At 36.6% G+C, this 15,209-nt stretch overlaps 1 protein-coding gene and 1 long non-coding RNA gene across 9 annotated transcripts; one reads left to right on the top strand and one right to left on the bottom strand.

The window, feature by feature from the left end:
* The first annotated feature begins 2,245 nt into the window (after nucleotides 1–2,245).
* LOC104886556 (uncharacterized) lies at nucleotides 2,246–8,063 on the top strand. 8 transcript variants are annotated; one of them, XR_007271314.2, is made up of 11 exons: nucleotides 2,247–2,702; nucleotides 2,823–2,901; nucleotides 2,993–3,072; nucleotides 3,478–3,609; nucleotides 3,920–4,077; nucleotides 5,202–5,639; nucleotides 6,600–6,733; nucleotides 7,040–7,171; nucleotides 7,388–7,474; nucleotides 7,557–7,680; nucleotides 7,777–8,018. It is a non-coding gene; the product is annotated as an uncharacterized LOC104886556 (long non-coding RNA). The 8 variants fall into 8 exon arrangements; XR_007271317.2 differs by lacking the exon at nucleotides 7,388–7,474 and having other exon boundaries at nucleotides 2,248–2,522; nucleotides 2,631–2,702; nucleotides 2,812–2,901; nucleotides 7,777–8,063; XR_007271315.2 differs by lacking the exon at nucleotides 7,388–7,474 and having other exon boundaries at nucleotides 2,250–2,522; nucleotides 2,631–2,702; nucleotides 7,777–8,063.
* Nucleotides 8,064–11,375: 3,312 nt separating this feature from the next.
* On the bottom strand, nucleotides 11,376–15,209 carry LOC104886555 (F-box protein At5g49610). The gene is made up of 2 exons (XM_048639093.2): nucleotides 15,056–15,209; nucleotides 11,376–12,837 (listed from the first exon to the last, which is right to left on the bottom strand). The coding sequence occupies exon 2, from the start codon at nucleotides 12,834–12,836 to the stop codon at nucleotides 11,520–11,522; it is 1,317 nt and encodes a 438-aa protein (XP_048495050.1). The 5' UTR covers nucleotide 12,837; nucleotides 15,056–15,209; the 3' UTR covers nucleotides 11,376–11,519.

Here is a 15,209-nt window from a genome sequence, read left to right as displayed (position 1 = left end):
GATCGCTACGCTGATAAACATAAGCCAACCACGGTAGAAGACTCCTACACTGACACTAAGTACCGTACACCGCCGAGGAGATTTCGACGCTCATCGTCCGACGAGACATGCAACACGAAAGACTATTGCACACCAAATTACGCTAAAGGTCACCGTAGTTGGTGGCTCGTCGGCGACTAGTGGGCAGATTTGGCCGTTGGCGACCTAGATGTTGAAGCTTTGAGGGAGGCAAATTGGGGGATGAAGTTTCGAGAGATGTTTCTACTTTTAACCAAATTTGTAACATGCTTTCTCATTAATTTCATTATCCCATCTTGTCTCAAAAGTGAAAAAAATAAGTCTGACAAACAGATGTCATGCTACCACATGTATTCTTCCCTCTCTCATACAATCAAACTAGTTTTAGGACCCGTGCACAATGCACGGGTGTATTTATTACTTTATAACATAATTAAGGAATAATCAAATAATAACAATGATGCAAATACCGCAACATCATAAAACCATCATATATGAGTGATAAAGAACATTAATTACATATATAACATTTAAATCAATCTATATGTTTGCAAACACTTTCTTGTAAATTACATTTATTATACTTGTACGCACTCCGTGTTCTTTATCAAAAGGAAGAATCTTCATACATTTTTTACTCGTAACACTGAAAACAACAACATAAAATTGATCATGGCTGCAAACAGGTATCGGGAGATACATGCCTACATGAGACAAAGATTGTCCTTGACTTTTATTCATAGTCATAGCAAAATAAATCATTAAATGAAATTGACGTCTCTAAATTTTGATAGTAAATTTGGTGGAGTACGAAGGGGACAATGTCATTCTTGGAATAAAAACTTTTGCTCCCACATTGCTTCCGGAAATAACAATAGCTTCAATAACATGATTTCTTAAATGATTGACGACTAACCTCGTGCCATTACATAATACAGATGTTTGATTAATATTCCTTAGAAGCATAACTAGCACACCAACCTTTAATCGTATGTTATGATTTGAGAGACTTGAGCATCTTATTGCATTGAGGAATTTTGTGGAGTATATTTCATGGACTCCAAAGTTTCCTTCCTCTTTGCTTATAGTATGCGAATTCAAATAGACTTTCTATTCTCCAGGAATTGTAGATATAACATGATCATTTACTATTTCCACTATCTCATTTGCTTATATATTATTTATGCTTTTTTGCTTAGTCCAACAAAGTCATCATCATGCTATTTTGGTTGTTTTGCATATTGGCTTTGTTCTTTATCCGAAACTTTCTAATTTTTGTTTGTCTTTCGGGTGGTGGGATTAATTTAGGATTTTTCCAACGCTAAATCTTGATGGAGAGATTTCATCTTCCATTGGAGATCTCAAGAGCTTACTATCAATCAATGCACACTATACTAATTTTTGCATTTGTTTGTGTCAGTTTTACTTTTTTTCCTTTTGGCCTTGCCTATATATGATCAATGGCTGATATATGGTATGCTGTTTGAACACTGATCTTAGGCTCTGTTTGGTTGGGCGTAAACTATTTTCAGTGTAAAATGATTTTCATGGAAAACACAATTCTAAAATTAGATTTTCTTTGTTTGGTACCATGTAAGAAAAATGATGAAACGAAAGGAAACTGAAAGGGAAAGTAAGGATGTAGAAAATGGTTTACACTCCTTTGCAAATCAAACAATGTAAAAAATTAAAAAATAGAAGAAAACAGTTTTCTAGGAAAATGTTTTACACCCTACCAAACGAAGCCTTAGGCTATGTTCAGTTCACCTTATTTTTGCTTATTTCAGATGTAATCAGATTAGATCAGATCAGATCAGAAAAAATAAGTTCAGATCAGATCAGTTCAGATTATGCTTATATTTAAAAATCATTATATCTTTCATTACATATTAGTAAAAATTATAATAATTGAATATTAATAAAGTACTCATTGAGACGAATCAAACAAGACCCCACATTACTATATTTTTTGTTATATATTGAGAAAAATCTAAAAGATAAGATCTTGTAATCAGAAAAAATAAGTTCAGATCAGATCAGATAAGAAAAAATAAGTTCAGATCAGATCAGATAAGAAAAAATAAGTTCAGATCAGATCAGATAAGTTCAGGTGAACTAAACATAGCCTTAGTCGAAACAAGCTCTCATGCCAAGCACCTCAATCTTAACCACTAGGCCAAGACATCCTTGGTTGGACCTTAGGTTTATAGTTGTACAAACCTCTATATGTGCAAAGCTTATCGTGACTTGTTTTCGCGAAGATTTGTTATTAGGGACTTGTCTTTCAATGAACTTTACAGGGACATACCATTTTCAATATCGAAGTTGAAACAACTAGAAGCTCCGAAAGGATTCATCTGCTGCTGATTAGTCGATTGATTTATTTGTGCAATAAAAAGCTCAATTTTTTGTCATCTCAAATGGTGTTCCAGGATCTTGAAGAATAATCAATTGACAGACCCAATCCCATCCACCCTCTCTCAAATTCCAAATTTGAAAATATTGTAAAGTTCTGAAACCTGCCTTTAAGTTGCAAACTTGTGATCATTATCACGTTGTTTCAAGGGCTAGATAAGTACAAATTTGATTCAATTCATTCATCGTTTATTCAGAGACCTTGCACAGAAATATCTAACAGGGGACATCCCAAGGCTTATATACTGGAATGAGGTTTTGCAATATCTGTAAGTATAATACCAGCAATTTGCTGAAGCTTTATTAGATGATGTTGTAAGCGTACTTTGTATTGTCTGTTTTGGGGACTGGTATATTTACATTCTTCTTAATGACTAGCTGAAATGTAGTGGGCTTCGGAGAAACAATTTGGGCGGGACACTCTCACCTGATATGTGCCAGCTGACTGGGTTATGGTCTTTGTAACTTGTAAGTCATCTATACTTCTAGCTATATATGTAGTTCAAGCATTTGTCACTTACCTGGATCTTAGTAATGTGGTGTCCTCTAATTTTTGCAGTAATGTTAGGAACAACAGTCTGACGGGAAATATACCTGAGAGTATAGGCAACTGTTAAACTGTACTGCCTTCCAAGTATTGTATGTCATTAAACTTCACTCAACTTGACTTGTTTGTACTTTGCAGCTTGATTACTGAAAGTAAATTTTCTCGTTCTTTTCTGCTGTGGGGCAACTTACTGGGGAGTTTTTGGTTTAATGACTTGATTATTGAATTCTGAAGGCTTTGTAGCTATTCATTGAGCTACAGAAGTTTTTTGCTTTCTTGCATTCCTTTGTATTTATTTGCAAATATATTAGGGCATGGTTTCTCAACCTCTCTCCAGGGAATTTGGATAACTGATTAGAAGGGGGAACCAAGCTAGCTTTACATGTATTTAGTCTTTTGGTATTTGTATTACAGTATTAGTCGTAGTATAACCTTGTTTCCTTCTTTTTTGGTATTGCTTCCTTGCATGTATCTTTCTAAATATCAACTCCTTGCAGGTTGGTGAGGGGATAAATGATGCACCTTCTTTGGCGCTTGCAGACGTTGGAATCGCTTTGAAAACTGGGATGCAAGAAAATGCTGCATCTGATACTGCTTCCATTGTACTTCTTGGGAACAGGCTGTCACAGGTATCTTTTTGCATGGAAAAATAAGATATCCAGTGTCTGTTAACACTGTTGGCTCTGTGGCATGAGTATTCAAATGAATGTCTAAATATTGCAACACACAGCAAAATAGCTGTGCTCGGAAAATCGACGATGTTATTTCTTTCCAAGTAAATGTGATATTCCTGTTCATCCCATTTCCGCTCATTACCTCTTGGTTGCCTATGAATTCCTGCAGATGTTATTTGCTTCAATATCTTTTAACATAAGCTGTCATTATCAGACTTTCCTTGGTGGCTTTTTTTCCTTTTCCACTAACCTGCACTCTTGCCAGGTTGTTGAAGCTGTTGATCTTGCTCGTGCGACTATGAGCAAAATACATCCAAATTTGTTGTGGGCAGTTGCATATAATGTTGTTACAATTCCAATTTCCAGTAGCTGCTGGTGTACTGCTTCCTCATTTTGATTTTGCTATGACGCCTTCTTTATCAGGTATAGTCACAGGACGTTTGGGATCCCTGGATGTAGTGGTGAAAATTTGCAAAAGTAACCAGATCCTAAAAAATGACTAGTCATGTAGGAGGGTGTATTATGTCCTTAAAAACAATTCTTTCTATTAAGATTTTATGAAACTTTAGTATTTCGACTCTCTTACCTGCATATTATTATACCATTACTTCATCCCTTCTAAAAGCTCCCTTCTAGAGTAGGGTAAGCGACGGGGAAGAAGAGTTCAGATGTACACAGTAACACAACCTAGCACAGACCTCTGTAGTCTCTGTTGTGTCTTTTGGAACAAATGAACAATAACCTGACAGCCAATTCATTGACATATTATTGATAAACAAAGAACAGTTCTGTCGAATATCTGATGTAGACTATTGTAGTCTAAAGCACAATTCAATCTGAGCTTAATATCGGAAGGAAAAACCACTTCATCTGAAAAATTATGAAATACTGTTACATGCTTAAAATGTGCTTCCATGTCCTGAACTCTGAGACACAGTGAGATTATCTCTGTCCTTATAATGTAATATTGTAATTTCATCTGAATTTCGTTAAACTGGGGCCGGGCCCGCCTGGGGGATAAGGTAAAATCCCAGCTAATAGGGTCATTATGACTTAATACATCATATGATGGTTAGCTTTTGGTCCCCCTTTTGTGCACTTGTGTATCGTTAAGTATTTACAAACCGCTACTATGTGCTTTACTGGCGCATGTTCAACTTACCAGCTTGAAGCGAGAAGGATTTGTCTGTATTTGATGTAAATTCCAGGAATTGCTGTCTACTTTCTATGATAAAAAAATATATTTTGTTTGTCTGTTATAACTTTTTAACGAATTGTAACTATATTTTTTCTTTTTCTTTTTCTTTTTCTTTTTCTTATGAGTATTCCGTAGTTCTCTAGTAGGGATAAATTGTTTCTACATTTGATCTCCCCCATGCTGTGAGGGGTAAGCCAGCCTACATCTTAACCTCAAACCAGTTATTGACAAATTATATACTAATAATTTTCTGTCTATTATCACTTTCCATGGATGTAAATGACAGTGATAATGGTATTCTGCCTAAAATTCACCATGATCACTCGGTATTGCTTGGTGACTTTTGTAGGTCGTCTATCGGGACAAAAATCTTCCCCGATGTCTTGGCTTATGATATTTCAGAAATTCTCAAGCTTGCTGCTGCTGTAGAGAAAACAACATCACATCCTCTTGCAAGTTGCAAATGCTATCTTAAGTAAAGCAGAGTCATGTGGTTTGCAGATTCCAACCACAAGTCGACAATTAACAGAGCCAGGTTTTGGAACCTTAGCTGAAGTAGATCGACGTTAGTAGGTTCTTTGGAATGGGTTTGTCAACGTTTTGAAAGGAAGAACCAATCAGATATAGAACATTTGGAGCGTGCCTTGGTGCTTGAGTCAGCCAAACCAACTTCATCATTGGATAAATCGGAAACGGTGGTTTATGTTGGACGTGAAGGAGAGGGTGTCATTGGTGCTATTGCAATCTCTGATGCCTTAAGGCATGATGCTGAAGCTACTGTAGCACGGTAGATAAATTTCTCTTTGAAGTCATCTATTAGATCGATGCATGCTATGCATAAGACTTACGAGTTTCTGCAACTTCTGTAATTATGTTGTGCATTCAGATTTCAGCCAATTCATCTTTCCACTGTTGTGCATTGAACCATTCATTGTTGTGCAATGTGCATGCAGAGTCCAAAATGTGGAAGCATGTTTTCTTTGGTTTGAACTTGTAAACTGCAACTTTAGGTTGATAGTACCCAGATCTGTTAAAATCTGGTTCCCAGCGTCTAATTGGAGTTGTGCAAGAAAAACAACAAAGAATAACTATATTTGGATCTCCTTGCTCTCCAAATCGTATTTTATGTAATAATTGGTTCTCCGGTTACTATGGAATACTATATGTGCTGAATGACTTCTCATTCTCATCAACGTTTCGGTGCCAATATTTACCCATGCATTCGGAGCCTCATTCTTTTGTACTTAGGACCTTGGGGCCTGATGGCCTTGCTCGCCCTTGAACAAGTAATATAACGGTGGTCTGTGAAGAAATTTTAGAAGTATGCAGAGTGAAGAAATATTACCCGCTTCTCATTTTAACCTACCGAAAAGCTTTCCTTTGTCAGGCCTATTGATGCTCTGAAGTCTGATTTAGCCGACTTTTACTAACCATGCAATGATAATCTTAGATTAACCCTCATACATGTTTTGTTTCCTTTTTTTTTTTTAATCCCAATCTCTCCACGAGGCCCTTCTATGATATAAAACACAAAGGTAGCAGACCTCTAGTAATTCGTTTACCTGCTATTGTTTTTACAGAATTGCAAGGCTTTAAGAATAATGAGTTTACCTGCTATTGTCGTTAAATACTTAAACTTACTTCTAACAAGACTTCGAGAATAATGAGTTTACCTGCTTATGCTTTTTGGTTTTCCTGCCTCTTGTAGGCTCAAAGATAATGGGAATTAAACACATTCTCTTATCAGGTGACAGGGAAGAAGCAGTTACAAAAGTCGCGAAAATCATTGGAATAAATGATGAACATGTACCATCCCTGAATCCGCAGCGGAAATCTCAATTTATATCAGATATACAAGCTTCAGGACATCGTATTGCTATGGTAATTAACCTTCTATTCTGACGGCTTTGTAGCTATTCATTGAGCTTGAACCTTGCAATCCTAGCTACAGAAGTTTTTGGCTTTCTTGCATTCCTTTGTATTTATTTGCAAATATATTAGGGCATGGTTTCTCAACCTCTCTCCAGGGAATTTGGATAACTGATTAGAAAGGGGAACCAAGCTAGCTTTACATGTATTTAGTCTTTTGGTATTTGTATTACAGTATTAGTCATAGTATAACCTTGTTTCCTTCTTTTTTGGTATTGCTTCCTTGCATGTATCTTTCTAAATATCAACTCCTTGCAGGTTGGTGAGGGGATAAATGACGCACCTTCTTTGGCGCTTGCAGACGTCGGAATCGCTTTGAAAACTGGGATGCAAGAAAATGCTGCATCTGATACTGCTTCCATTGTACTTCTTGGGAACAGGCTGTCACAGGTATCTTTTTGCATGGAAAAATAAGATATCCAGTGTCTGTTAACACTTCTGGCTCTCTGGCATGAGTATTCAAATGAATTTCTCTATATATTGCAACACACAGCAAAATAGATGTTCTCGGAAAATCGACGATGTTATTTCTTTCCAAGTAAATCTGATATTCCTGTTCATCCCATTTCCACTCATTACCTCTTGGTTGCCTATGAATTCCTGCAGATGTTATTTGCTTCAATATCTTTTAACATAAGCTGTCATTATCAGACAACCATTTAAGGAAAATGTAGCAAGTAAAAAAAAGCGAAGGTAGTATGTCCTAAAATACCTGTCTGGCTGTCTGCTCTGGCAAAAGCTAACTGAGTGACTTTTTCTGTATCGGTTGTATCAGGTGGGCTAATGGCTTTGAGTTTAATATTTGTCGTCTCCAATTCTCTTCTACTGCAGCTCCATGGTTCCAACAAAGAGAAGGAAGAGATCACCTCAGGAACACTGAAACAAGCCTGAAATTATAGGTTTGCCTGTTTCCTTGATAGAAATGATAACTGTAATACCAATATATTCTGCATGCTGTTTGGTTTACTTTGTTAATCTGATGATATCTGCGACAGGGTCATTGTTCAGACATGTTACCAACATTGGAAAAGAGATTAGGGTTCAAAGATTCTTGTAAATCTGTGTTAATACTCACAGATTTTATTCTAAAATGTATCATATTTCTTTGGCCCTTAGAAAGAGCCTGTATTCAATGTAGAGATCTGTGTAAAATTGTACCAGAAATCATTTTATCGCTAGAACACTTTCCTTCCCCTGAAATTTGGTAATTTTACTATCTCAGTCACCGATTTTACTCTCTTGCTGTCTTCTTCATGCTATGTACATTAGTAACTTTATTGCATGATACGAGACTACACTTTCCGCCTCTTGTAAGATTTGTTAAGTTCACCTTCCAAAACATTTGGTAACCACCTTATTGGTGAAAGATGAGAGCATTCGACAGGAATTTCGCAGCAATTTTCTTGTGGGTGAACCTTTTCTTGGGGGAGTGGATAAGTGGGGTAGAACCACAAATGAAATAGCCAGCAAGTAATTATTGATAATCTTCGACTTATTATTCCTCTTTTCTTTTTTAGTTTTGATTGCATAATTCGGTACTTTCATGCTTGGGGAAGGGTATCATCCAAACGTTCTTTATTGGCCCCACACTAAATCTGGTGTTTTCTTAACCAAATCAGCCTATTATGTTTTACTTTAGCAACAAGAAATCACCAGCGTGAAAACTCCATAGGAAGTTATTTTTTTCCGATATTTGTGGATGAGCATCATGTCAAATGGAAACTTTTTATCTGAAAAATATGGCATAACAGCCTCGCAGTAAAGAGCGAGGTATGGGACAAGGTGACCTTCGCCCGCTTTGTGCCAATTCCAATGAGGACCTCCATCATTGCCTCAGAGCCTATCCAAGAGCTCTGGAAGTTTGGTCTACAAGTCCCCTGGCACAATGTATCAACACAAGACCAATACTGCCTATTTAACAATGGCTGATAGCCAGGGTTACGAAATTCTGCAAAGATGATGGAAAGGAAGGAAACCATCTCCCTGTCTTTTTTGCAACACATTGGAGAATTTGGTACTCTCAAAACAATGTTTTCGCCATCAACCAACCACAACTGAGGCTATTATTAATCTCATCAATACACTCAGACAACACCAATTTTGAAATTGATTTGGGATTATTAATGGTTGAGAATTGATGATAAGAAATTAGGACTGTTGAAGCTTGAGCGTGTAAGTGTTTGTGCTTTTGTATGTGTTATATGATTTCATTTATGTAAAGTTATAGTGTCTTGTGTTGTTTATGATGATGTATTTTGAGAAAAATTCTATGATTTGATTAAGTAAACAAATTTCAAACGAGATCTCTATGAATGAGATGATTGGAATTCTATGCCGAAAATTTTGCCCCTTTTGTTTTCTTTGCTCCTCGATTTTGATATTGAGTTGAAGTGGAGATACAAAAGTTGATGGTAGAATTGAGGTTTGGACGACTGATATCTCAATAACAACTAATAGGCTCTAGCTGCATTCAATTAATCTTGAAATGTTTGCATATCAGTAAATTATTATTAGAAGGGCAAACCATATCTACAATTTATGGAGAAGTAATAAATGCTCTCATAAAATAACATGTTTTTAAATGACAAAATGTGCAACATGGTAGGCATATATCTGCAAAATACCATATGTGACACCATTTGTAACTATGTGGAAGACAAGCTGCTTTGGCATGATTACCCTCCCAGGTCTAACAAAACACCACAATTAAGCATTTTCATCCCCCATTCTCGATCATTTCTATAAGAAAAATACTAGACTAAAAAGGTAAAAAGGTCAAGCAAAGGAAATAAAATAAAAAGAAAAAGATAGCAGGTTTTCAATGAGTATTTCAGAAGAACAATAAGTTGTGGCATGAATGACTTGTTCATTTCACAGCCTAATCCATCGATTTCAAGAACTGTTACTTCATCAAAAGAATCTGATGAGCGCATGGATTGTATGCTTAATACTTTCGAATTTGATAATGGATGTTCACGAGCTAAGGGAAGATAACATCAAAACTCTAGACCTAATGCATGGAAGCTAATAATGAAGGCATGAAACTTATCACGATGTCAGAAGACAAAAGACAATGTTTGACTACTTTTACTAGAACTTGATAAGAAATTATGTGATATAGAACTTGGTGCGCATAGGGGAAGAAAGATCCATGCACTATCATAAATTCATAACAATAACCAATTAACCAATGAAATGGAACTAGCTAAAAGAATGACAAGCAAAACTCTTAAAAAAGCATGAGTTATGAATCCCCTGGGAAAAAGCATGAGTTATACATCCCTCGGCATCTCTTTCCAAACAAAAGAAAAATCAGGTAAAAACTGTTTTTAAAAAAAAAAAAAAATTCTTTGCTCCTATTTATCATTGAAACCCAAGAATTGGAGTAACTTAAACCAATAACAAAGGAAACGTAAGCCATTGCAAGACTATAACAATTTCAAACCCTTGATCTAGGAAAATCGTAAAAAAAAAAAAAAAAGCAAAATCAGGTAGAACTTAAAATCAAAAAAGAGGAGAGAGAATATACCTCAGCGGCGAGGTAGTCCAAAACGAGATCGAGGTAAACCGGAGCTCCGGACACTCAGCAATAATGGTCGCGTGACAAACGAAAGGTGGAGGAGAGTGCGTGTGAGATGACAGCGGAGGCGGAGGAGATGACAACGGCAGCTGCAAGTAAAGGATATGATAGCGGTGGCGATGAAGCGCGAGGCTCCGGCGAACGTTAAGTGAGAGAGAGAAGAGAATTGTGTCGGTTAGAAGCAGGGAGGAGGCAAATTTGTGTGAGTTGTTAGAGGGAGGGAAGCTAAGCACTGTGTATGCATGCGCAAAATGTTAACAAAAAAAAGGAACGTGAAGGGCTACAATTTATAAGAAAATTGCAGCCTAACCGCAGCCCTTCGTATATACAAAGGGTTGCGATTTTCAATAAATCACAACCCTTTATCGCAGCCTTTTATTTCTTATAGGGTTCCGATGTTCGACTAACCGCAACCCTTAGGCTGTAGTTTTTGCATTGACCGCATCCTTTATGAAGGGCCTTGTTTTTTGGGTTAACCACAACCCTTCACTGTTAAGGGATGTGCTTTTTAAAAAACGCAACCCTTGCGTTTTTTGCATTAGTGATAATACTATATTTTTTTTAAAAATCGGGTTTAAAACATACTACTTCCTTCGTAATAGAAAGAATGCAACAACTGAATATTTTATAAGTCACAAATAGTACCCAATTGTTACATTCTTTATGTTACAGAGGAAGTAAATTTTTTAATGGCAAATCATATGCGGCGCACTAGAAACAATATGAGTACTAAAAAGTAAAAACTAGTCATTGAGCAATGGCAATAGACGGCAGGCCACTTGGCGTGGTAGAATTGGCCATTGTGCCGACCGGGTAGTTCACTAGCTTTGTTTATAAAAGTTCTCCTTCGTTCAAGCAAAACAAAGCGTATTTGATGATGGTCCCTTGGAAGTTTCACCAGAAGTCCAAAACATATCGTTTTGATTAGCGTTCAGCCTAAAAGACTTTTTTCAAAGGTATTGACTACTATTCCTTCGAAGTTTGAAACAACTAGGGAAAAAATGGAGTTATAAATGAGCATATCAACTAACATCAATAAGTTAATAATGAGTACATAAACAATTATAAAAAACATTAAACGAGCTTAGAATTTTGTTTAAGCTTGTTCATTCTCTAACCAAAATAACTTTAAACATTTGGTGAACGTAAAATACAGCTTTATGATAGAGGAGATCTCTTTGGTGACAAAACAGACCTCTTCCTTTTACGCGTTCGAGTGCAAGGGTAGCATCCTTGAGTTTGTAACCGTCTAATTCCAAACCTCTTCAATGGAAAAGAAGTCGGCCAATACATCAAGCACATAGTATCATAAGAAAGGTTAGTGGATATACCGAAGTGGGGAACATATTCTCCTGATTTAATATTATAATAACCTAATTTACCAATCGTTCCAAGAAACAAGCCATCATCGTACAAGTAGTACGGCTTCACAAGTGAGGAACATACATATTGTTCGGGATCGTCAATTGGGGGGAATGGCTCATTGAGAAACTCAGCAAGAGATGGAAATCTCAATGCTGCAGGTACAAAATGCGTAGTCTCATTAGGGTCGAACTGCCAAATTTTCATTTCATAACGATAAGCACATACATAAAGAACATGACCTTTTGAGACTCCCAAACAACAACGTCTAGGGAATGCACTATCCCGTGTTGAGAGATGAGGCAACTTAATGACTTCGCATGATTCGTTCATAATGTCGAATATAACCATATGGAAATCACAGTCGTGTAAACGAGACTCATCAAAAATCGTCCTATAAGTGATCCAATAACATCGACCATTCAGAAAAACATGCTTTTCAGGATGAATTCCTAAAGCAAAACAATCAAATTCTTTTGACTTTCTCCACGTCTTTAGCTTGGAATCATAAATGACAAAGGAGCACCGACCTGGTTTATGACAAGAATGTTGTAGGCCAACTAATGTAAAACTCGGACCGTCTGGATCAAAAGCAAATCCAAAAGCTTTCCCCAAGTTAAATCTTGGGGGCAACCTCAAAGAAATCCATTCTTTTGTAGCTGGATTGCATATATAAAAGACTAATGGTAAAGGGGGTTCAATAAGAGGAAGTTTGGTTACACAGGGCACGTTGTGAAACCGATCAATCTTACACCGACTTAGGTCAAGACTACGGCAACAAAGGATACCATTTGAGGAGCCAACCAATGCTGTTCTGACAGGTAGGAAATCCAGAATATTCTGCGACACAAACCTTTGCCTTGTACTAACATAGTATGTTGCTTCTCGAACACGATCACAACAATAACACGTTATTTCAGTAAAAAGTCCTGCAGGGTAACAAGAACTCAACGACTGCAAGTTAAATGTATAAATACGTTGAAATTTTGGGTCCGAAATGAAACTGCACCACCTTTTACAAGTGCGCTTAAATGTTAAGAGTGATTTAGGGGGCAAACGTCCCAAGATATAGGCAACAAGATCATCACTCAGAACAGATAAGTTGTCTTCCATGCTGTAAAAATAGAATATTTTAGACTGTAAGTAAAGGAACAGCAATTTTTGCACAGATACTACACTAGTATATATAATTGTCAAAAAGAAAGCATGTATAAACAACCTTTTGAAAATTGCTAAACATCTTTTTCCTATTTAGAAAAAGAAAAAAGGTTAAACTTGCACATCTCATGAACACTACAATGCACTCTTATCCATATGAGCAGCAAGATCAAGAGTAATTTAGTAGGCTAGCTTAAAAAGACCTAGGAAACAAGATCTACACCCAAAACAGACAAGTAATAATTTGTCTCCCATACTGTGCAAACATAGAAATGCAAGTTAAAAAACTAATATTTTTCACATTAATTTAAAGTCCCTTGAAGAAAAAAGAGAGAATAAACAGTGAATGAGAATCATCAATATACACGGAAACTTCAGTTATGTTTTCCTAATATATTAATACATATTAATATTAATTTAACCACATGAGAGCAACTCCAATGATTGTAATTTTGGACCTGCTTGTAATATTTGAAAGTAGTGAGCAAGTTGCTTAACCATTGGAGCAAGATAATTGATACTTGCTTGACTTTAAAAAGGCAATATGGCTTAAAATTGAGGGAAGGTGATGCTCACACTCCATATGGTAGGTGAGTGTATCTCCATCCACAATAAAGGCACAATTTTTAATGTTTCCTAGCTAATTATAATTGAATAAAAAAGTAAAGTTGAAAATATTGATTGAGATGTGGTACCATTCAAGCAACAATGTATTATAGCTTACCATTGGAAGAACTTGTAGCTAGAAAGCAATATTGCTTAAAAAGCTGATGTGGCAAGTCAAGATACAAGGTGTTTCCATTAGAGTTGCTCTGATACTACTATTGCTAATCGCCTAATCCTAAAAACGAATAAAATTCTTTGGATGGTACTAAAATTGATGGTGGATGAACCAATATTACAGTATGTGAGACACTTATTCGTCCAACCTAGCATCACTAATTTGCTCTCTCTTGGTTAGTTTGATCAAATTGCCTATTTTACAACCGTTTGACACTCAATTAACAACAAGATTTGTAAAATTTGTTGGGCCTAGAAATAGAAAAATCAGGTTTCAAATTCTTGGAATAACAATGCTACGCCTTTCACACCCACACACATCCCCAAGCTCGCACATAGACAGCACGCATGCGCACACACAACACACACAAACACAAAAAGGAAATTGAGTTGGAGGAAATCAAGTTTCGATTGTTGAAACTTCAAAATAAATTAGATGTTAGAGACCAAAAGTTGAGGAAAATGCAAACAAAATCTCAGTGATTTTGGTTGATGCAACAAGTGAGGATGCAAATCTTGACATCGATAAGGATGTTTGTTCAGATGAAGATAACATAATAACTTGCTCATCGTCATCAATGTAGCAATTTGCATCCTCAATTATGGGTTGTGCTAACAACATTATCAACTGTTTTTTTTTTTTCATTTTAACGCTCTCACCTAACCATAACTTCCTTGGTTAAACTTTAACAAATTTTGATAGGCACCTTTTTGTCACAAACAACCGGTAAAAAAAGAAGGCCATAATGGGTTAATGGCCCAATTTGTATCCGAGCCGCAAGCTTGTGGCTTTAGCATCGACCTCGAGCCGAGCTTAGCAATTGACGGTCGACAAGCTTCGAGCTCGAGCCGAGCCTCCTACCCTTCGAGCTTGAGCCGAGCTTATCGGCTCAGCTCATTTCCAGCCTTAACTGCAAGTAAAGGAATAGCATAAATCTGGCCAATGCCCAAGATGACGAGCAGGCCCGTCCCTGAGCCAGGGCAGGAGGGGCGGCCGCCCTGGGCCCGGGGATGACAGGTCATTCATTACTGATTTCCAGCCACAACACTTGAAAAATTGATCTCATGAAATTAAACAAGAACAAGTGAACACAAATATGCGCATCTACAAATTGTAACATAAATTTTCTTATCATTTACTTCCATGAAACAAACAAACATGAATTAACAAGTTATACCAGAAATTCATTCAAATCATAAGTTTATAACATGTAAATTATCACTAAAAACATGAAATAGCATATATGAGAAAGAAAAAATAAGTTGAATTCATGAAACAAACAGCATAAAACCAATCGCATGAATAATCACATCAAGTAGATCTCAAAAATCGCAATTCCACACCAAAATCCGCAACAAAACAAGTAGATTCATCTAAGGAACAAAACAAGAACCTGGAACGAGCTTCTGCAATTCGAGCTTTGCGTATGAAATATGAGAGGTTCCAGATTCCAGAGGTTCTAAAGGAATTCAATTTCCGTTGAGTCGAACTTTTCAACAAGAACACGCGCAGACACAGCAAGATATACTATACCTATGTAGTTTAAG

The sequence above is a fragment of the Beta vulgaris genome, chromosome 2 (assembly GCF_026745355.1).
Source record: "Beta vulgaris subsp. vulgaris cultivar EL10 chromosome 2, EL10.2, whole genome shotgun sequence".
Lineage (NCBI taxonomy): Eukaryota > Viridiplantae > Streptophyta > Magnoliopsida > Caryophyllales > Amaranthaceae > Beta > Beta vulgaris.
Note: the sequence above shows the minus strand (reverse complement) of the source record. Positions and strands in the feature narration are given on the sequence as shown.

Bases quoted from the DNA above. Each gene is read 5' to 3' on its own strand.
- LOC104886555 (XM_048639093.2), bottom strand. From the start codon at position 12,836: ATGGAAGACAACTTATCTGTTCTGAGTGATGATCTTGTTGCCTATATC.